General features: G+C 34.5%; 1 protein-coding gene across 5 annotated transcripts; it reads left to right on the top strand.

Annotated features, from left to right (window-relative positions):
* Positions 1-402: 402 nt before the first annotated feature.
* LOC128188403 (mediator of RNA polymerase II transcription subunit 24-like) lies at positions 403-24,502 on the top strand. Of its 5 annotated transcripts, none has more exons than XM_052859431.1 (24): positions 403-420; positions 12,650-12,867; positions 13,153-13,235; positions 13,385-13,497; positions 13,946-14,169; positions 14,552-14,675; positions 15,835-15,994; positions 16,414-16,527; positions 16,840-16,967; positions 17,540-17,626; positions 17,884-17,977; positions 18,571-18,615; positions 19,271-19,416; positions 19,748-19,868; positions 20,009-20,181; positions 20,374-20,473; positions 20,964-21,139; positions 21,471-21,702; positions 22,025-22,259; positions 22,420-22,478; positions 22,594-22,687; positions 22,950-23,024; positions 23,622-23,767; positions 24,056-24,502. In XM_052859431.1, the coding sequence occupies exons 2-24, from the start codon at positions 12,699-12,701 to the stop codon at positions 24,227-24,229; spliced, it is 3,072 nt and encodes a 1,023-aa protein (XP_052715391.1). In that variant the 5' UTR covers positions 403-420; positions 12,650-12,698; the 3' UTR covers positions 24,230-24,502. The 5 variants fall into 5 exon arrangements, with proteins under 5 accessions (XP_052715391.1, XP_052715390.1, XP_052715388.1 ...); XM_052859430.1 differs by lacking the exon at positions 403-420 and adding an exon at positions 529-742; XM_052859428.1 differs by lacking the exon at positions 403-420 and adding an exon at positions 5,980-6,081.
* Positions 24,503-24,543: the final 41 nt, after the last annotated feature.

Raw genomic sequence — 24,543 nt, 5'->3', positions numbered from 1 at the left:
GACCAACAAACATACGCTTTTTTTTAAAGTAAAAAAAGTTTATGAAATGAAATATGTCTTACTTATATATCTTTTAAGTTAAAAACAATGTATTTTATTCATGTATACAACAACATAATAGATGGATACACTGTTGTGAACGGTTGTATGCTAGTTGAGTTTAATAAACTAATTGGAAAAAATTTATTATAGGGAAAGACATGATTTGTATATACAGACATTTTCGTACATTTTTCTACCAAGAAGAAATCGGAGGTAAATTGAAATATACAGCATGGCATTCGTAACAAAGTGTAAAAATGTGTCTATGCTCAAGAAAACCTTAATTACGTATTTAAGACCATTTCAGAATATATGTAGCATTCTCTCGCCTTTGCAGAATGAATTTCTAACAGAGGTTTGAAACAGTCCTAGGGCAAGGTTTGTCTCTTTAAATTTTTAAATATTGATTTGCTAGTTAAAATTCGTTATTTAGGTACTAATTTAATAAATTAATGTTTGTATACGCTCTCTGTGAGAGATCGGTAATGAATATTTGGTTAGGCCAAACGTTGTGTCAGATTGACTATAGACGGTTGTTATACCCTCGAAGCAACACAGAGGAAGTCGAGCGACATCTTTGTCCATTATTTCAATTCATGGACTTATTTCGTCGATTAGCGCATGCTTACGAAAGAGAGGAATTGAGGAATTTCTAGAAACTTCAATACAATTCCAGCGATCAGAACGAGTTGACCATGGCGTATGTATATGATAAAATATCAAGACAAATGCATGTCAATGTGTTTACCCAAAGGTTGTCGGTGAATAAAACATACAAAGATATTGATGAGATGATGATGTTATACAGTGGATGTATAAAACCTAGTGCACCAGGGGTGTAAACTCTCGAATTTTCTAGCATAGATTAGTTATACTGTAACTTTTTCATTATTTTATATACTTTACTAGATTTTTACATGTATGTAAAACTTTGTAGGCAAAACATTAGTTAGTCTAATGATACAGTGCATATCATGTTCTTCAAACAAGGATGGCTATGGATATACACAACGATGTAGGCCTATTTATTTTAATCTTTATCATCAGTGCTCTAAACATAGTCTGAATCTACATGTAAACAATGCCCATGCTGGAGGTTCCATATATTAAATCTTCCACTATTTGTGCCCTCTCTAATCATATGAGATTTAAGCTTGATGAAAAAATGACAAAGAACGCTTGCAATTCATTTGATTTCCTGATCAAAAGATCGAAATTTTGCATTCCATGAAAATCCACCCACAAAAACATGGACAAAGTTGTGTTACTATTTATTTGAAAATTTGATACGGTAAGACTAAGTTGCGCATTTTACTTTCATATCAAACGCAACTTCCGATAGAGCCCAGAAAAAACACTTCAAATGTATTTTAAAACATCGCCGGATGTTAGAATTTAATAATAATAGGGACGCTTCCCATCAATTGAAATACCGGATAAACAGCCTTATGGAGCATTTTATAAAATAGGATATATCATTGAATTTCATAGGTCTAATTCAGGGGCTCGTAACATAAAGGGTACTTAAGTCTAAGACAGTGCTTAAGTAGGACTTATGTACATTCTTTGACTTAAGTCCGTAACAAGAAGAGTGCTTAGCTAAGACAATTTACCCAAAACTTAGGCGGCCGGTAGAGGTGACTTAAGTATGTCTTAAGTATTGTTTTCACACATTTAGAAGTTTATTGTTAATTATTCAATTCAGCATATGATTACAGAGTATTAATCACATTATGATATTTACAAAGAATGAATATCATAATATTCACCAAATGAATATAAAAATTTTGATATAAATATTAATAGTGGTCGTAATGATTTGTAACATTTTCCATAAACCGGTAGTATGCAAGTGGACTGCTGAATAGGTTGTAAACACGTAATGGTCGGTTTACAAGAAGTAACTGCTTCTATAAACTCGCGAAACTTGAGAAACTAAAAAAATGACGTTCGAAGACAGAAAAACACTTAGCGATTTTAAAGACGACGATTGCCTCACTTCAATATATCGACTAAATGAAGAAATTATACCCAAAATATGTGAATTGCTTTATTGGTGAGGTAAGAGGTAGAACAGAAGATAAAAAGAAATCCACTATATAATTATATCAAGTTATACGGCATCGCAATATTACGCCACAGGCAGTCTTCGAGAATGACTAAATCGTGAATATTCGTCAAAACAAACAAGCAACAACAATAGACTGAATAAATTGTCCGAGATCCATCGCTTTGAGCTTTTTAAAAATTTTAGGCACATATGTATATATACTCATGCCACCTTAAATGTTATGTCTGTACATTTACATCTACCCCATCAAATATCAAAGATGGCAAATCTATAAAAACAAATACATTCAAATTCGACAAAAGAAATGAAAAATATGTTTTTATTTTTTAACATAAACATGGCTTAGCTAAGACATTGCTAAGTTTGCTTTATGTTACGGTATAAGACATACTTAAGTCCTACTTATGACCCTACTTAAGTCAAAATCTTAGCATGCTTTATGTTACGAGCCCCAGATCACAAAGTGTGTCCTACGTTATTGCTTCCGTTGCTTTTTGGTGAATTTTAATAAAAATACACATACCTGTGAAAGAAATACAAATGAAATCGATAAAAGTGAAAATATCTTCATTGACCATTATAATTTTATCATTTTTCAGTCATAAAAGTTTACAGGAACGGAATGAAATTTTTAACGGAGATTTATAATTGGGAATGTTAACATCTTTTAACCTTTCCGAACTCTCCGGAATACTTCGCACAATTTTTCAACGTTATCATCCGGGCATCAGTATGGCTGATGCCAAATGCAATGCAAAATTCCCGTAGACTTTCGAATTTGTGTCGTGTACTAGTATTGAAACCTAAAGCGGTAGAGGGGGCGTTTCAAAACAGATAATCTGGACATTTTTCATGCTAGTTGATGAATGTAGATTGAGCACAAAAGTATTCATGATTATCGAAATATCAAGCAAAACGTGGTGGAAGCAACAACTCAGGACAGAGTATAGTAAAATGTTATGTCCTTATATCAAGTTTCATACAAGTGAAAAGCTTTCAATGTGACAGAAAATTGGGTTTTCTTTTGTGTAAACTGTATTCATTATCCATTTGTCGATCATGAATTGATGAACACTACCTAAAATATGTACAATTGATCCGCAAAACAACACCTTCCTGTATATCTTGAACTGTAGGAGGTGTTACCCGTACAATAGGGGTACTCTATATGCAATATAATTATGAAAAGTTCAACAGTTGGTGTTTTTGCATATATTATCAAAACACCAAAATCCAAGGAATTGCATATCCTTAATATATGTACAATTAATCGTAAAATAAAAACTTTATATCTTGAAAACTATAGGGGGATTTATCCATACGACAGTGGTACCTTATTGGCAGCCGCCCGCCAGACATTTTTACCATTTTAATAACCGGATTTTTTCTTTGAAAAGCCCGGTTAAAAAAGGACCCTGGTGTTGTCATGGGTGCCTACTGGTATTTTTCGTTTGTCGGAAAGGCCCAAGAAGTTGCGATTGCTTTTCTATCATATAACCCATCGAATGGTGACCATCTCAAAGAACACGCTTTAATGAAGGACATTAGAATAAGAAGCATTTAATCTTAAACTCTGACTAACCTTAAATTTTTAGTTTATTATAAGATAATTGCACATTTTTGACCGAACAAGCAATTACAGATTTGGTTTTGACATTTAACATAGGAACTTGATTCAAGGTCGTGGTATTTCCTTCGCCAAATCCTTAATGCACAATCTCTCTCTATATTTATGAAGAATGAACCAGATTGGGACATGGGTTTATGGAAGAAAGTAGTCTTGACAAGGATTTGTTCACGTACATTTGATATGACCATGACATTTAATCTAGAGATTTTGTTTGAGGTAACTGTACTCCCTTTACTCAATGGGTGAGATATGAGCTAAATTGGACCAAAGGGAGAGAATGAGTAATTTCGGAAGGACTTATAAAGATCGATTAATCACATCAAGGCCCTAGTCTATCAGGGCCCTTTGTCATTTTTGTTTAGAGGGACGCTTGTCTCGCACGAAGAAAAAGTACAATATTGTCACTGTTTTGCAAACAGACATTCAGATATTTTTCTTATTTACAATTAAAGAGAAAAAAACAAGGTAATCCCCCCTCCTCCCCAGATTAAGAAAATTTGATTTTATCTCCTCCGTGTCGTATAACAAACTCACGAAGGAGGGGTGAGGGTGAATATTTGTTTAAAATAGATTCATTTACTTTTATATTGATTTCTAGTTAACAATAAGCTGGTTAGAATATGATTACACAGTATCTCTTTTCGTTTGACCAAATTGCTCATATTTTATGAAATTTCGTGTCTACATAAATGATCAATGTACTGAAAGTACTTAAACCCGATTTTTTTTATTAGTAGTGGTAAAAGTATTAGCGTCGTATTTTGTTTTGGACAATACTCATACACTAATTTCCTACGTAACTGTGTTGCTGGGGGTATTACTTAAGGTTTGTTCTATTGATGAACAAGGTTAAGAGAGGATTTTTGCACATAATACATTGTAGGTTCGTTGTTTTATTGTTTTTTATTGGGGGGGGGGGATAGACGGCATTTTGAATATCCATTGCTTTAGACATAGTCTAGGAACATAATAGCAATACATTAATGTATCACTAAAATTAGCAACACCTTGAACATCAAAAGTCAGCAAAATTGGCAACACCTTCAGCAACTAAACATCCACCAAAATTGGCAACACCTTCAGATACATTCTGCAAAACAATCACCGAAATTTGCGACATCTTGAGCAACAAAAAATATCAACAAAATGGCAACACCTTCAGCAAGCTGTAACAAATAATGATAAGTTTGGTAATAAACACAAAAATGTTGGTATATTTGGAGAATCCATTGCGTGGAATAGGTCTAAGTCTGATGTAACCATATTTTGTATAACGTTGCATCCTGTCGTGTGAATGTCATAATATAGTGTAATTTTATAGCAATTATATAATACAATCATGAAAATTTAAAGAGCGCGAGAAGACTTGCTATTCTCAAAAGCATCGATAATAATGAAAAAAAAATTGATCTACACCTAAAAATTAAAAAATCATATCCGGGGAATTCCGGACAGTAATTAGGTCAGCGATACTTACAAAGATTTTAAACGAGAGAGAGAGAGAGAGAGAGAGAGAGAGAGAGAGAGAGAGAGAGAATTGCTTACCATATCATAGAGAGCTAGCCAGTTAATAGAGAGAGAGAGAGAGAGAGAGAGAGAGAGAGAGAGAGAGAATTGCTTACCATATCATAGAGAGCTAGCCAGTTAATTCTTGTTTTGATGACGTTATATCTTTCTTTTAAAATATGACGTCACAGAGAATATGCGTTAAAACGGAACTTCCGAGTTACGGATTCGCTGCGAGATTTATCGCTTCACTTGCGTAATGGGAGGGGGGTGATGCTATTCACATACATGCAAATAATATATACTAGGCCTACCGATATTCGGTAGTAAATTTTATTATTGCGTCATATACTATTCATTCATATTGTTATATTTTTAACAGATCTAGATTATTTTTAATACACATGCATGTACACATTCTCATCTCAGTTTATGCTACTATAATTATAAAAATGGTTCTATAAATGTCTTTACCGTCACAGGTACCTCATGCATAGCTTATGTAATAAAAGTTATTTAAACAAGAAAATGCATTCTTTGGTGATTCGTGCGGAATATAAAGGTAGCGACATTGCAGGAAAAGTATATAACCCGCATTCCCAGGTTATGGTAGGCTATATTTTTTCTGCAATGATCGCTGTCTTCATAACTTGACCCGCATGAATCATCAAAGAAAGCATTTAATTGTTTATATTTACATATTTCTTTTTACAAATTGATAATTTTATTTATGTCCTACCGGATAAAAAATTTCCGTTTTGAAAGGGTTTCAAATTTACAATGCAGTATTGAATATCCTGCTAAAAACAGATCTGTGAAGCGTTCAGAAAAGGTAGCTCTTTGACAGTCTTTGTACATTATATTTGAATTCCATGATGTAAAAGTGTCCATGTTGCTATGTATCCTTTTTTGTGCACAACATAAACTGAGTGAATTTCACTTTTATTGTACATTGTACTAATATGTTTTACGGTGCTACCGTTCTGGCGAGCGCAGCAAGAATTACACTATTCTCTTTTGAGAAGTGGACAGGCATAGCCTACATCCACTTCTCTTCGCAAGCCCTCATGTTTTGATTCTGGAAAACGTGTAAATGTCGGAACCAAAGACGGTTTACACTTTGAGCCATGTTTCGACTCCAGTTTCCCTGAATTTTCGTAACAGACCTATTATTTCTATATTCTAAACATAAATGCATCCATATAATATGTAAAACGGTGTGACCGTTGGGCCGAGCGCAGATTTAACACAGTGCAGTTTGATTTTTGTATGATAAAATCTATTTAAAACGCACAAAGTAGGATCCGCCTGCATGGTTGCCTACTCAAATAATTCATCAAAGTTAAACTAAACGTCGCGTGCACAGTCTACATTATGACGTCATATTTCAGACGTAAAACGTTCAAGTTTTGTCTTCGGAAAGTTACGTGATTCCGAATATGTTTTAATTTCTTCTTTTATTGTTCATCAATTTAATTCATATGAATGCCAATGTAATAAAATTGAATACTTTATTCAGTATCAAAAATATCAGTTCCTTGACGTTAATGTTTTTATTTTCCATCTGATAATTTGATAAGACATACATAGAACAAGTCGTATTTCTTGATTGAAGCGCTATTGAACCTTATCTGGTTTCCTTTTTAATTTCTTTTAATTCAAATTACCTTCTATTGAGACACTGGAACTTATTTAATCGAATTTAGGGGCAATAAACATCGATAAGTACCAGTCAATCAATGATCGAACTAAGTTTTTAAAAACAAAATGGCTGCCAATATGGCGGCGCCCAGGGCTGGAAGAAAATATTTTTGGCCTTAGTACCCCTGATTCAACTTTCATTTTTCACTGATTTTCGTATATATACGTGTTACCATTAATCCTCGCTTCGCAAGGCGGGCTTCGCCCGCCTCTCGCTGCGCTCGGTATAACAAACAAATCACCACTAACCCGCTTTCAAATCATTTTCTCAACCTCTACATTCCGGGTTTAAATTATGAGATCACTCGCTATAGGTGGTTTAAAAAGTAGAAATTTTAGAGTCGGAAAAAACGGAAAATAGTGTTCCGATTGTAGACTTTAGATTAAAGGTATTTTTCTTAAAATTTACAGAGCTATATAGAACGGTTTTACAATTTAACACAAGTTAACAAAATGCATACGATAAAATAAGTAACTTTGTCACATAAAACAATGAAAACTCTTTATTTTAATCTTTCTTGTATGCTATATAAATCAATGTTCGTTTTATTGTTTAAAAATAGATGTCAAACAAAATTTGTCACCATAAAAGATGGTTAAAAAGGGAAGAAATACCACTTTGTAATTATTTGACTCAGTATTTGTTTGTATGTTGTAAGATTACCGGTAAGTTGATTCAGTTACGTTTTTGACATTATTGTCTTAAATAGGTTTCCAATTTTATCCGAAACATAAACTTTTAATCTGCGATGACCTAGAGAAACATTTTGACAACAAAATTTAAACCCGGGATGTAGAAGTTGCGAAAATGATTTGAAAGCGGGTTAGTGTTGATTTTTTTGTGATATATGGATGCATTTATGTTTAAAATGTAGAAATAATAGGTCTGTTACGAAAATTCAGTGAAACTGGAGTCGAAACATGGCTCGAAGTGTAAACCGTCTTTGGTTCCGACATTTACACGTTTTCCAGAATCAAAACATGAGGGCTTGCGAAGAGAAGTGGATGTAGGCTATGCCTGTCCACTTCTCAAAAGAGAATAGAATTACACATACTGTACCTTGCATCATTGTCAACTTATAGTTTTATTTAGGTATCAACGAACGTCAAAGAATTTTTGAGAGAGTATTGCTCTACAATAAGTATGCCAAATGTACTAATTTTAATGGTTATGATATATACAGCGCAACCCCCTACCCAGAGAGAGAGAGAGAGAGAGAGAGAGAGAGAGCCCGGTACCTGTTTGTAGGTGTGTAATTTTTTTTTATTTAATTTTATGACTATATGCAATATCTACATAATTTTTTTACCTGTTTATTTTTTCATTTTATTCCTTTTTATTTAGTTCAAAATGTCCTATTGTTTATTTCCTCCCTACTCATATACTTACCTGCCTACTGCACGGTACATGCATGCACAATTACTTTAAAAATGGATCGACATGACAGTAAAGTATGGCCCTTGCTAGTTTATATATATATAAAATCTTTATATTAAAAAAAGATTAAAAACAAATCATATGTCAATGAGGCAGGTATCGCAGACTATACTGAAATAGCCAGTACACTCATTACAGATGTTTGATCCACCTCTAAATTTTTCGCGAGAAATATAGCGCGAGTGCACTGTGACGTCATCCATGACTTTGTTCGTCTTTGTTTACGTTTCTCGACTCAATACGAAGGTATGGAAGCATGTAACAAATCTTTTGAGTCTTGCCAAAGCATATGCGGTACTCAAAACGTGTCTTCAAACTTTAAGTCACCATAAATTACGAGTTAAAAGTCGGCCATTTTTGGCATAGCACCACGGGTGTAAACATTAGAGAGCATCATGGGACGTAGACAAAAAATTTTGTTTGATGAACTGTAGGTTTAGCTCGTTCTTTTTCCCGCGCACACTGGTTCTTAGAGCTCACTTTGCTAGCCGGCGCTGCGCGCCGGCGAGCTGCGCTCGCTATTAATGAACAGTTGAAGTTAGGCACCAACCTCCGTTTGATGGTTTGACTCCCATTTGGTGGTTAAAAATGCCTAAATGTATTCTCTTTTGAGAAGTGGACAGGCATAGCCTACATCCACTTCTCTTTGCAAGCCCTCATATTTTGATTCTGGAAAACGTGTAAATGTCGGAACCAAAGACAGTTTACGCTTCGATCCATGTTTCGACTCCAGTTTCCCTGGAGTTTCGTAACAAACCTACTATTTCTACATTTTAAATATTATTGCATCCATATATCACAAAAAAAATCATCACAAACCCGCTGTCAAATTATTTTCCCAACTTCTACATCCCGGTTTAAATTTTATGTATTACATTGTTTACCTAGATCAGCGCAGATTAAATGTTTGTGTTTCGGATAAAAATGGAAGCGTATTAAAGACAATAATGTCGAAAACGTTACTAGATCAACTTAATCTTACAATGTACAAACCAATATTGAGTCACAAAAATACAAAGTGGTATTTCTTCCCTTTTTAAGCATCTCTTACGGTGACAAATTTTTTTCTACAACTGTTTTTAAACATTAAAACGAACTTTGATTAATATAGCATACAAGAAAGATTAAAATAAAGGGTTTTAATGTATTATATATGACAAGATTATTTATTTAATCGTATGAGTTTTGTCAATTTGTCTTAGATTGTAAAACCATTATTTATACCTTTTTTAATTTAAAATAAGAACACCTTTAATCTAATGTTTACAATCAGAACACTCTTTTCCGTTTTTTTTCCGTTTTTTTCCGACTAAATTTTCTCCTTTTTAAACCTCATATAGCGAGCGATCACATAATTTAAACCCGGAATGCTGAAGTTGAGAAAATAATTTGACAGCGGGTTAGTGTTGATTTGTATGTGATATATGGACGCATTATTGTTTAAAAAGTAGATATAATAGGTTTGTTACTAGCTGCAGATCTGTAGCTCTCTGGTTGAAAAAATTTCGGATAGACAAACCAGAGAGCTACAGTTCCAAGCGTTGTAAAAACCTCCGATTTACGCCGCCGTTTTTGTGTCGCTCGCTTCGGGAATTATATCCGACTTTAAAAGCATTCAACCGCCTAAAAAATTGGATGTATTAATTAAACATATAGTTTACCCTAACTCTGCTAACTTTGTTTTCCTTTCAATGGTTCACAACGGCCATCCTTCGCCTTGGAATGTCATCGTTTTAAAAAACTCGCCTTATGACAACCATGTTTGATCTCAGGTGCGTCGATTTACCCAAATGGACCCAAATGAACCCAAATGGACCCAAATGGCGATTAAAGTGGAAAATAATTATAATAAAATCCTTATTACTAATATTATCACTTGTTTTAGTCATTTCATGGGGTTGTTAGCCGTTATTAAGAAAAATAAAGACCTACATGGCGACCCAGATGGCGATTCAAGCGGAAAACAATTATAATAAAATCATCATAATTTAGGGAAATTTGGAAAAATAAAAGCCGAAGGTCCAAAACAATAATTAAAATTATTTCAGTATATCTTTAAAAATTGTTTTTGAAAAATAAAAATGAGCATTTTATCTCGATTTGTAAAAGTATATAATGTATGTAATTATATTCAAATGATATAAATATATATATTATACAAAAATAAAACAACTTTTTAAAATAATTTTAATTATTGTTATGGACGTTCGGCTTTTATTTTTCCAAATTTCCCTAAATTATGAGGATTTTATTATAATTGTTTTCCGCTTGAAGTTGGGTTCATTTGGGTCCATTTGGGTAAATCGACGCACCCGAGATCAAACATGGTTGTCATAAGGCGAGTTTTTTAAACGATGACATTCCAAGGCGAAGGATGGCCGTTGTGAACCATTGAAAGGAAAACAAAGTTAGCAGAGTTAGGGTAAACTATATGTTTAATTAATACATCCAATTTTTTAGGCGGTTGAATGCTTTTAAAGTCGGATATAATTCCCGAAGCGAGCGACACAAAAACGGCGGCGTAAATCGGAGGTTTTTACAACGCTTGGAACTGTAGCTCTCTGGTTTGTCTATCCGAAATTTTTTCAACCAGAGAGCTACAGATCTGCAGCTAGGTTTGTTACGAAAATTGAGGGAAACTGGAGCCGAAACATGGGTCGAAGCGTAAATCGTCTTTGGTTCCGACATTTACACGTTTTCCAGAATCAAAATATGAGGGCTTGTGAAGAGAAGTGGATGTAGGCTAAGCCTGTCCACTTCTCAAGAGAATAGCCTAAATGGTGTACCTATTTTAACTGCCAAATGGGACTTATTTTCGTTCATCTCGGATTACGTTTTTCTGCAGCATTAATTAATTAAATACACACAGGGTGGGGTACATATGTTTTAGATAAATCACAGGCACCTGAATTTTTATCAATAGGTCGCTCAATAAGCCAAATATAAAAAATTCTACCCCTAAATACACAAGGTGTGCAACGCCATTTTGACCCCCTCATCGAGTCAGGCTTTAATTTGTCACATAAATCGGATATGCCTACCGGTTTGCGTGTAGCATTGAGTTCAAATATGATATTTCTCATTATGTGTTTCCTCCTAAAGTTTAAATCCATCGCATCGATAATGCTATCATCTAAAATTCATGCAAACTTTGAATTTCGTCCCGAGGCTTGATAGTATGTGCTCAGTCTAGACATTGTGATGTCATGTTTGTTGAGCAGACATCTCAACAATTTCCATCAAAGAACTGGTAAAAATTTGCCAAGAAAATAGCTTAAAACAACTAGATGCAAACCAGTTTTTAGAATTAGCATAATGTTATAGTCATCTTTTAAATGCATGGCATTCTTTAAATACAGTTTACCTATTTTCATTAGAACATGACATTGGTAGCCTTATGCAGTTATAAAAAAAATTGTGGGTATGAATCTGGCAACAGAATTTCACTCAGTTTGTCAAAGAGAGCACTACAATTGTTGTTCGAACTTTCTCTTCCCCCTGGTGTTGTCATTAGAGCTCACAGTATTTGCTGGTGCTTTACAGTGGAAAGCTTTGCTTACTTTTTATGCTCCAGGACATGCATATAAGCATTTCCACATTATTTTGTTTGAATAATGTGGAGAACTTGGTGAATTATTAATTGCATCTCAGCTATGATTTAATTCAATTTTGTAAACTTCTTTCCCCTATTTAGAAAGTGATTGTAATGTCAGAGTTCACATTGGCATTTCAGGTATATTGACATCTGTTTTTGTTTACCGGGGTTCTAGTAATTTAAACTATCTCAAGAATTAATCACATGCAGCAGAATGTTTTATTTACCATTTTAATAAATGACGTTCTTTAATTCATTTTTACCTGATCTCACGAAAATGTGAAATTGGTAGCCATATGCAATGTACACAGAATAGTGTATATGATTCTGACGACGGAAAATTCAGAATGTCAAAAGGAACAGTAGTTTGAATTTTCTCTTTGCCTTTGTGTTGTCATTATAGCCCGTAGTGTATGTCAGCACTTTGATCCAGCAAGCTGCACTTGCTATTAACATTATTTTTTATCTTGCAATAACAGATTTACCACAATACTGTGTTCACTGTTCAAGTTAACTTTTCTGTCATTTTTTTTTATTGTTTTTAACATATTAAACTGATAAAAACACATACCTGTCAAAGAAGTACAGTTAAAATGACAAGATAACTGTGAATTGTAATTCATTGATAATACTGCACTCATTTTAACTGAATAATTTTTATAATAGGGTGAACATGTTTATTGGAAAGCAATTTTAACACATAATTGTGAAAAGAATGGAGTCTTCAAGCATTTCACCAGTCAAGCCGACTTCAACAAGCTTTGCCAGCAAAGTGAAAGCACTATTAATGAGGGCGTGGCGGGAACGTTGGAGTGATCACCAGTGGGGAGTTCATCTCAAGTCTGTGGTCAACAGCTGTAATGGAGACTCCAAAGAGCTGCCAGGTCAGAATTCAATAACCATGTCCAAAAATAAGGCCAAGTTGTTTGCCCTCTTTTGACTCAGTGCATAAAGTTAAACTTTGAATCGGTAGATAAGGAAATTATTTTCTTTTTTAAATTTGCTTCATAATTTAATCAAAAATTTGTGACGTCAACAAACAGTTGGATATCAAAGCAAAAAGATATTAATTATACTCTGTCTCAGATTGCAAAAAAATAGAAATATATTGAGTCAAGAAGGTGTTTTTCATTAATGGGCAGGTTACAATGATTTTGATTTTTATTCAGAAATTCTACTGCAGCAGGCATTAGTTGGACCCAATCCCAATGCTCTGATTATCGGCTATCTCCAGCATATTGTATTGTCACAAGTATGCTTTATTCTACTAATTTTAATATTTTGTATGAATAATGATGATTTTTTTTATTCTTGCTTCATTATGAAAATATATGTAATTACAAAATTATTTAGCTGACTGAAACATTTTTGAAATTATTTAAATGACCTTTCTATTTTCAGATGATCCCACCATGCTCTGCATTAAATTTAATTCAGAAGTACGATGATATAAGTAAACCATATTGCACTATTGGACTGATAGAGCTTACAGATGCCATAGCTTGTAACATCAGGTTATTTTAAATTATCATACAGTAACATACATGTAATATGCAATTTTGGACCTACATGGGCATGTGTGTCTATTGGTCAATGTTTATAGTGCAGATGGCATAAACTGCTGAAAGAATGTTGATTTAATTCCCATCACAACACTGTTGAATAGAGGAATGTATGGTGTTAAGTGACCATCATGTGTGATAATCATACAAATGTATATAAAGTTGCAGAAATGGGAAAATCTGTAACATTAATAATTTGCGTCAGTCATTTTTTTCGATTTAAAATGTTTCTTACAGAAAACGATACAGGATATAATTTCTGGGTATTCAATTATTTGCGATTTAAAAGAGATCATGAACATTAGATCATAGCAAAAATTAGGGGATGTACCGGTATGGTATAATAATTCTGTGTCTGAAGTTTGTAGGGTTTTTCTTGAGACAGACAGTTTACTTCCAGTGTCACAAGTGGTATGGAATCCAGCGTTGTCCTCTGTAAATGTCTCCAGAAGACGCTCCACTGGCTGATGATGTGCATCCTCCAGTCCATGAAGGCCATGAAAGACTCCCAACAGCAGCAGGAGTACATCAGCATCATCGACGCCGCGAGTGTCGCCGCCCTCCACATAGCTGATAACACCACGGTACAGGCCTTGTTATACGTCGCCATGTCAGAGGATCAGGGTAAGGACCACAGTTGTGATCTCTGTACCTTCTGGATAAAGCTGTTGAAACTGATTTAGTTATACATGTTGTAGAATCCTTGACAAAAGTTGTAGAATGTATTTTTGTAATGTTTTGATCAGAATGGTATTGATACACCAACAGTCTCTCCCCATCTGTGGTAAAAAAGAATTGATTTATCTTGATAACAGTACCGGTAATCTGATATTTTCAATGATGATTGTGTTTGTTGATGACAGGGAGTAGTATACATAAGGGTTTTTTTTTTTAATCAACACACCTGTGTCACTGGCTGTATGTTTCTGTAATGCAGTGTAAAAGATATGAATTGTACATGGGTTTTTTAATAATTTATGTGTATAAGGTTTCTAACTATTTACAGATAACTTCCGCGATTATGAACAGGCGGTGATCAATGTGCGAGGTACCCTGAGCCAGCCGGTGTCTGACATGCTGCCCTCACAGACCAAACAGAAAGTACTGATAGCTCAGCAAACCATGTCAAAGTAAATGAATGTAAAGTAAATGTTTATGTCCATAGTTTCCCTACTACAGAGTACATTTACCTGTAAAAAATTAAAGCAATTTGCCTAAATAAAAAACCATTCTCTTTTCCACCTGTATTATTAACAATGTTTTTGTTATTTTGAATGGAAGTACAGCTAACTCCACTTATATTGAAATCGCTTATTTTGAAATTCCGCTTATTATGAAAAAGATATAAATCCCCAGTTTTTGCCTCTCATTTCCTTTGCATTGATTTAATGGATATAATGAAATCGGATATTTTGAAATATCGCTTATATTGAAGCCACTGATCGGCCCCCATTAGTGATAATTAGTTGTTTTTATAATGGTTATATTGAAGTACTCCCTGGCGGCTGTCATCACAGTTGGTGACAGTAATTATGCCAGACTGACCGGTATATATACAAAGGTGTGAAATGTTCTCATCATGTGTGTTTTTATACTTCTTTTAAAAAGTAAAATCTATTCACTGTTGAATTTCTTTTTTTTACATATACGGATGTATTGCGGCTAGACGTAATATGGAAACCACACGGAAAAGAAAAACCTTATCTTTGGACACTAAATACGAACTAGTTATGGCTATTGATAAAAGGACAAAGCCTAAATTCAAAATAGCTAAGGATTTTGAGATTATCGCGAGTACACTACCGGTGATATACAAGCAGTGTTCAGCAGTATTTTAAGCGTTTGAGTCTGGCAATTTTTCTCTGAAATGTTAAGGAATGCGATCAGAGATTATGATGAGGTTTAAGATAGTAACAAAATAAAACTTACAAAACTTACGGATATAATTTTAATCAAACTTTGAAGGACTAATATTTCATGTAATCTATTCACTGTGATAGATAAATGATGACCAAATAATTTGTTCAGGTTTGGTTCTCTATGCTTACATCGGGATTGAACTTTTAAAAATGGCGGCTTCACGTCAGTCAATTTCGCCTATATTGAAATACGGATATATTGAAATAATTTGCATGGTCCCCTGAATTTCAATATATCCGGAGTAGGCTGTATGTCCTTTGACTAACCATATACATGCACATGAATATTTAATGCATATTGTAGACTACCAAAAGCCTTCATAAAGATAACACATTACTGTATCTGTTCGAATAATTATATAATTAACAGAGTGCAAGACATGGCCCTACCCAGCCAGCCACTGTGCGAGGTGTCCCACCTAGGAATCTACCCCACCATCAACACACTGGTCACTCTTGAGGCGGTGCTGAACCCCTCCAGTGATGTCCAGCCATTCATTGACCAGCTGTGTGTGTCAGAGAGACTCCTGGTAGGTCACTAGTGGGGGCACCCAGAAGGGGAACTAGTGGTCCCTTTTCCATTCCTCAATTGTAATTGGGACAGTAGATTGGCTAACAGTCACCCTAGTCTCTTACAATATGATATAATGACTGTAAAGGTGATTTCTCTATTGATTGGTGTTATCAGTGACCCAAAATGAAATATGTCAACAGTTTGGTGTGTAATTACACAGTCAGGTAATGTATATTGCTAGGGTTGTTGGGGGAAAAAAAAGAAGAAATTATGACAATATGAAATTTTTACCCATCATTTTCATAGGAGTGACCCCTACTGGTAAATTTTATGTGTAATAAAATTTCTACAAGAAGTGGAAGGTCAAAGCACTAATGTAATTATTAATACATGTACCAGTACTGTTTGATTAAGGGGACTTTCATTTTATTGAAGCATCTTCCAAGACCTTCCCTTTACTGTGAGATTTTAAGGGCCTGCTTTATGGGATTAAACAACTGTGCAGACACTCCGGAGGAGTTGAAGTGGGCTGCTTTCACTTATCTCAAGGTATTTCATGTTCTCTAAACTGTATGAGGTTTATTTGTGGGAGAAAATTTCTCCCCAAAGATTCAAAAGTACATGTTCATAAAGGTACATTTACTTTTTTCAATTTTTAATTGTCTTCCGATTTCTTTAAAGATGACTATTTAAATAATATTAATAACATTTTTTGCAATTAAAACTTTTTTGTTTGAGATAATACCAAATATAGCAGAAAATAGCACCCAACAAACTATTTCAATTACATTAAATGGGTTGATTACTATTGGTATATTTATTGCTGTGATAACTGACTTGAGTTTGTTATATTTACTGAAGCTGCCTCAGGCTCTGCGCTACATGAAACAACAATCACCGAACCAAGACATTGCGGAGGACCTGTACCAAGGACTGAGTGAGCTCATGAACTCAGTGCCCCTCCTAGACCTCGTGGAAATCAAACTCAAGTGAGTCTCAGAGCTCAGTCAGTTGGTATACAAAAACAGTGTACAATGTACTGGTACCTTAAAATCTTGTTTGTTGGAGGGTAATTTGAAGCAATTTTCAAAACAAAGAGGCTAAGGAGGCTGGATGGTCAAGAAATTACCTTTGTCTGGCTTAAACTTTGAAATATTTAATTTTGGCAATAAACTATTATTCAGTGAAGAAAAAATAAGAATATTTTAGCATTAATATTGTTAACATTTTCCTATATCTTTATAAACAGCTCTCCATCTAAAAGAGGTTAATATAGCCTTTAAATGGCCAAGACCATCCAGCCTTCTTAAGGTGGACATGATTATTCAGTAGATGGCAAACCTTACTCTACAGAGTATCGGTATTTATGATCACGTTTACAGAATGTCAAACTTCAAAAGGATTTGAATTCTTCTATAGTTGAATAAAATACAGGGGTATGATTACTCCAAGAAAGGACTAATAGTGACTTTCAAAGCTTAACAGCCATTAGAGTTTTCTTGCTTTGGCATATTGACTTAACAGATAGTTCCATTTATATACATGTTTTCTGTACATGAAGGTGCGAATGCCTTAAGTTCTTGATTGGAGAATTCAGCAAAAACGATCTACTGGATAAAGCTCAGACACAACAACTCATGAACAGGAGGTAAAATACTTGTACATGTGTATAAATTTACAAGAAATGCTTAGAGTAACCATGTACATCAATCAATACTATATAATTTTTGCTGTTTTAATCTGGAAAATGTTTCGTAATAGAAGGTGTAAACATGTTCTGGACAAAAGATTTGTCATACAGTAGCAACTTTATTATAGGAATGTTTGCTGTAACTACGTTTGACTGTAATTTAAAAGACTATTTATGAATTTTGATAGCTCGGTGTACTGTCGTTTTAATTTCAGGAGTGCTGACTGTGGGACCAAGATTGAAACAAGTAGCCAGTCTTCACCAATTCAGATCATTCGCAATGAGCAGCAGCTTCCAAAAATCATTAAGGTTACCTTTAAGTATGGTGTTATCAGACCAGTGGCGGTCTCAGATGCTATTGGCTGTTTTGAATAGCGATTTCTGCAGCTTTAATAACGTTGTTCTATATTGAATTTGTCTACTGTCTTTTTTGATGTTTAGTTTATGGATAGCAAAAATAGGTCAATACGTGACCAGATTTACTAGATAGAAAGAAGAAATAATTAAGAGATTTTCACTATTAAATACTGTAGGTAGTTAAAACATGTTTTAAAGATGGAAAACGAATGCATTGTTATCAAATGTCTGTATTGATTTCTAGGCACAGTTGACCTAGTTTGCCACTATTCTTTATGAATGCTTTTAGCTATTGACTGTGGCTTCTGCACACTTTGTTTCTCATAACTTTGTTGATCTGTAGGCAGCTTTGATTATATACTGTATATATACATGATTCAGAGAGACCAGTCATTCCTGTCCAAAATTAAAAAAATTGCCAATTTTCCCAGAATTTAGATGCTGATCAAATGCTTGCCATCTCAAAAGAATGCCAAATGGATTTGAGGTGAAGTCAGGAATGGCTGGTTGAATTTGCTTGCTGTGATTGTTTTGGTTTTTTGCAGGGTCTGAGTAATTTCTCTCATCTTGACCCAGGAAAAGAAAGTGCTGTACGTCTATATTTTAGCTTTTTTAGCTCTTGGTGCCAGAGGCATTAGAGAGCTTTTCTGATCAGAACTTGTCTGAATACTGTCAGTCATGTCATTATGTTTAAATGTAAGGAATTTCTTATGCATCTAAATCTGAAAAGAGTATGACATTTCTATCTACAAGATTATTAGTATCCAGATTAATTATTTATTTCAAGTTGCACTGAATTTGAAACTGCCAATGTTAATGCTATAAAGTGTTACAAGTGAGTATGGTAATCTGTTATCATTTTCATATATTTACAGTATGTAATGTAGCTAATTTTTCATTATACTAACTCTACTTTGAAATACATGTACAAGAAAATGACATTTTCTTCACAGATTATGTTTCATTTATGAACATGAGTGATATTTTCATTTAACATTCCTGTAATATGAAAAATTCAAATTGTGGAAAGGAAAAAAATTGCCTTTACAAAAAATCAATAATTACTCTTTTTCAATGAATTAAGAATAGGTATATGCTTCTAGTTCTTTTGTATTTGTGTGTGTGACTCTACTCTCACTAACTTCAACACTGTGTCTGCTCTGCATGCTTTACACTCTTACTACTTGGTGCCCACCCCAAGGTCATGTCAAGGTCACTTAAGTGTTCCTTCCTATTACTTCACAGACACTGGACAATGCTGACGCCTCTAAGACCCCAAGTGATATGATGAGTCTGTTGTGTCTGTTGACGTCGGGGAGGAACCTGGACTTTATCCTGGCTGTAGCGTCCTCTACTGGGAAACTTCTGGGACTGGCCAGCAAACTAGTCAAGTAGGTCACAAGAATGTGGGATAACCGTAGATGTAGGTCAATTATTTGGTCCAATCTCCCTGATATATCTATGTCAGAAATGAGGGATGTGATTGGCTGAGGAAGAAAAAGGAAGAAATATTAATTAGTTGTGGGTCTGCACTGATATCAAGACTGGCGGTATTCACTTTCAAATCTGTTGAAATCAGTGTTTCTGCTGAAAAATAACATCCCTTGGAAATATCAAGGAACAATAGTTGCATTCATGATGGGGAAAGGTGAAGTATATAACCTCTTTATATTTGTTACATTTATCAGGAAGACTAGTACAAACTGTTTTTTTTTGTTCCAGGATTAATGAATTTGCAAAGCAGACCCAAGGAGAAATGGGGAAAATGGCCCAGACCAGAATCATGCTGTTTGACATTTCCTTTCTGATGTTGTGCCACATCTCCCAAGTCTATGGACTAGAGGTAAACTTGCAACTTTCTTATACATGTACTTTTTTGGCCTATGATTAGAAATTGAGGGTTATTTCATACTTAAGCCTAAACTGCATGTTCTTTCTCATGTACTTGTATTATTCTTAATTGCTCTTCCCATCTTGTTGTAGATAATTGCCCCATCCCCAGAATATTCTGATTCTTTTTTTGCCCATTGGGCCACTCGATGTCTACCAGAAGACGGGAAATACAAGTGTATTGATAACTTCACACCAACGGACCAAGGCAAGGTGGATTTACTGATCCAGCATCTCATCTCTGGTGTGGACGTGAATAAACTCAAGTAAGAAGACTTAAGGGATGAATTGTTGGGAAAAAACTTTTGTGTCTCCTAAAATTGAAATTGTCAGCTAAAGTTGAAAATGATATAAATTCAAATACGGTATAATAGCAGTTTAATTAAAAATTCAATTTTCTAGTTGTGGTAATTTGTTCACACTTGCATGTATTAGTAATCTTCACTGTTTATTTGCAGCATTACAAGGATGAATGAGTATTGTTTGAACTTTCCGTTGGCTCTACAAGAGATTCTGATTGCCTGGGAGCATGGGGCCGTGTCTGCAGACTCTATCAAGGTCAAACTGACAGTGTCTGAACACACTGTATAACTCAGAAATGATTATAAAGTACCTTGGTTATTTATAGAATACAGTTTTGAACATACAGTATGTTTAATGTTCCCAACTTACATACAGTGTACATGAGACCACCTTGCCTTTATACATAAAAACAAATCTATGTACAATAACTCTTGTTCTCAACATAATTATATCAACATGAAAGCACCTTGCATTTATGCACAATACCCTTCTGAATACATTGTAAATTTATGGTTCCCATCATACATTTATATGTATATTAGATCACCTTGTTTATTTATACACATACACTTCTAAGCAGGCAGTAAGTTGATGGTATTTTTTTTTGTTTTCAACATAGATGTATATTAAAGTGTTCTACTTACAAGTACCTACACGTACTATTGAATACATTGTAATTTTATGGTTCCCAATATTTATATGAGAGCAGATTGCTTACTTAACAATATTTTTCTCTATTAAACAGATGATTATGGAGCATATTAAGAACAAAATGTGCTGCATTCCCATTGTGCTGTGTGCTTGGCTGTGCAGTTACATTAGTATGATCCCAGATAAAGCCAGGGAAAAGCCATTACAGATGATTCAAATGTTACAAACACCAGCAATGAATCCAGATCCTGACCTTAATTATAATGAAAGGTAATCACAATAATTAATATCTAATAAGTCATGTACCGTAGTACTATTGTAAAGTTGATTTACATGTAATTAGATTATACTTTGTATTTTTTCAATTGTGACTCATTAATAGATATATAGTAACTTGAATTTGTGCAAGTTTCAAAATTACAGAAAAATCATTCAGATTTCAGTTGTTTATCAAAAATGTTCTGTTCACTCGTCTTTTATGACTTTTCAGGTCTCGACCATGCCCCATGAGCAGTATAGTTCAATTTTATTTAAAGATAAATTAATCACCAGTTGTAAAATAAATATAATTGGAGTTGTATTGCTTTTTTTTTTAATTCAGATATGCTTTGATGACACCAATCCTTCACAAACTTATAAATGACATCTTACCAGTGTCGAAACGGGTGAACTACATCAACTATGTACCATCTGACAAGCTGCCGAGTGAGGTCATGGATGAATGCATCAAGGGAGTGTTTCGACGTGGTTGGCTGGACATGAAGTCTGTGCAGACGTTGGAGTATCTCCTTAATCTCTGCGGATCTGATTGGTTCTGTGACAGATGTATTGAGGTATCATGTGTAATCCCACTTGATTAACCAATGTCTATTCATCAAACCCTTGAAATTTTTTGTTCATTGTAGAGGTAACTACAGTACTGTACTTATTTTCCTAATTCCTTAGATTTATTACTACCGTATATTCAAGTAGATTTGCATATTTCTGTCAAATGTAAAAAAAAAAAAAAATTGTTTGATTAACTGGGAATACTAGACATAAATCTTAAATTTCATGTCAGTTGTAAAAATATGGCCAAAAGCTTGGTGTGAAATGTAGTAAGACATCTGGTGGCATTTTACAAGCATGGAAATCTTTGCCTCTCTGATTTGACAGGCAATGTTGGAGAGCAGCCGCCTAGAGGACCTGATGAAGGCCCTGAGTCTGGTCTTTGCTATATTTCATATGGACCTGGAGCACATCACCCTCAGTCTTCTGTTCCACACCCTGCCCCGTCTCCTACAGACCACAGGGTACCACAACTTGCTTAGCGACCCCCGAGGAAACACTCTGGCCAAGCTCTCTGTTATGATTCTTGTGTCGGCCCAGAACTCAAAAAATGCTGAGAAAGGTGAAGTGAATATTAAACTCAGCCTTGTAGATTAATAGATCAATGAAATGATCAAATTATTATTAAATATTATTAAAAAAAAAAAAGGAATTCACAGATAATGGCATTTTAAAAAATTGGCATCAATTGATATTAGATTTCATTTACTCATATGAATTAGATACTATCCCTCATTTGAGAAGAGGAAGAAAGAGATCTAGAAAGGAAGTTGAGCTAGAGGTCGGTTTAGTTTCTTTTCATGACATTTGTGTCTTTATTAAGATGTTTGCTAATGAATACAAACATCGCAATACTTTTCCAAAACACTGATTCATTACAATTATATAATGTACAGGACATGGAGGAAACTGAATGTAGACCAGTCAAGCGTAGCAAGTCTTCATCGTTGGAGCCTCAGCTGACATTGGACTCGGAAGGATTTAACTTTGGTGGGTAAATTCTTTAATCCTCCATTATAAGCAACTTGATCTAAATGTATAACAGAGATATCTATTGTCTCTATTGTGTCACTACTGTGCAGGTTTCAATGTTTTCTAAAAGCATCTGTGGATGCCATTAATAGTTTGTAATTTTATCCATGCAATAAACTCAAGCTTTTTGGGATTTCCCTATTTACATTGACCTTATTTTTATGTCTGACATATATTAAGATACATATATCTATTTTATGTATGTAAATCCCTATTGCAGATTTTTTGTCAGCCAAAGAAGATGGAGAGACTTCCCCAACTTTTGACACCAAGGACCCCCTTAATAAATCACTGGGTAGGTCTATAGCTAATTGATGAACATGTACATGTATTCGTTGATCTTTTTCGCCTTTCATATATAATTAGTACAATATAAAACTTTCAGATAAAGGATATATGTATATTTGTCCAGTTCTGAAGCAAACTTGCTCAACATTGCATTAGGTTAAAGTGTGTCAGCATAAGAGTGGTAGAATTAGTGTAATGGTCATTTAAGTCTTTAAGTAATACTGTACTTTTGCTTATTTTGTTTGGACTTAAACTCAGAGTGAAAAGGCCCTTTCACAAAGGAATTTGATGCAACAACAGATGACAGTGTCCTGTTATTTTGAATTTAAAATGCATAATACAGACAAGGTTACTGAATAATTGTGTAGTGTTATCAGAATCTAAGACAGCATGTTATTGAACAGATACTTTCATGAAGATTGTCATTAGTTTGAATAGTTACAAGTATAGTAAGAAAGGGGGAATGATAAAATGTATATGAAAATTTATGGCTGGACCGGGAATCGAACCCAGGACTCCAGTAATTCTAGTCAGGAGCTTTACAGCTATATAAGCTACCCAAGCCGACAAGTAATATTCAACTTGATGTTTTGTTTTTTTGCAGCAAACCTGATGCGTTTAATGAATGCCTTGTCACAGGACAGCCAGGTTTCCCCACGGATGAGCTTCATCATCAACTTTGTCCGTGAAGCCATCAACTGTGGCAGTCAGAACGCCAAGTTCACCCTGCAGTTTATGCCTCCACAAATGGTAGGTGAAACAAATTTGGAACAGACTTTAAACAGTATAAACTGAAGAACACATAATGACTTGTAATTGTTTTCTTGAATGGCATAGTTGAGGTTATTCTTAGAATTACACACATGTGTAATAACAATCAAGATGTGATTTGAAAAAAAACCTTGACACCACATGCAAGATAGTATTACATAACTATCATTGTAAAAACTTTGGTCATCTTTAACATAATGAGAGAGCATAAGGTAATGTTTATGTGCTCTTTTTGCTTGAACCAAACAATATGCTTGAATTTTACAGGTGTCCAATCTCCTCAAAAGTGTCCAAGGAGTGTTCAACAACAGACACATTCTTCAGATCTGTGATCTGTCCACCAGCATAGGGAGAAAAGTAGCCACACAGGCCATCTGTCAGAACTCTCGGCTACAGGGGCCAGCTAACAGTGCAAAAACAGGGACAGTAAATACTACATGACCGAGGACCACTCCAGTGCTTACAAACCAATGGAGCAACAGGCTCCTCTTGTGAGCTACATGTAAATTGTAGACAGAAAGAGGCAATCCATATTTCATGGAAACAAGTTGCTGGAATAGATTCTTGGTTTTCAATGTGTTCATGGACTATATATACAATATGTAGAATACACATAAGTCAGTTGTCACAAGACAGCTGTTCATCTAAAAGATAAAATCATCTGGATGAGACTACATGTATTTTTTATGAAATAAAAAAAAATTCATACCTTGATTTATCTTTATCTAAAATCATATTATAAGTACCCTGAGAAG

Source organism: Crassostrea angulata, chromosome 6, assembly GCF_025612915.1.
Source record: "Crassostrea angulata isolate pt1a10 chromosome 6, ASM2561291v2, whole genome shotgun sequence".
Taxonomy (NCBI): domain Eukaryota; kingdom Metazoa; phylum Mollusca; class Bivalvia; order Ostreida; family Ostreidae; genus Magallana; species Magallana angulata.
The sequence above is the reverse complement of the archived record's forward strand: the minus strand, read 5'-3'. Positions and strand labels throughout refer to the sequence as shown.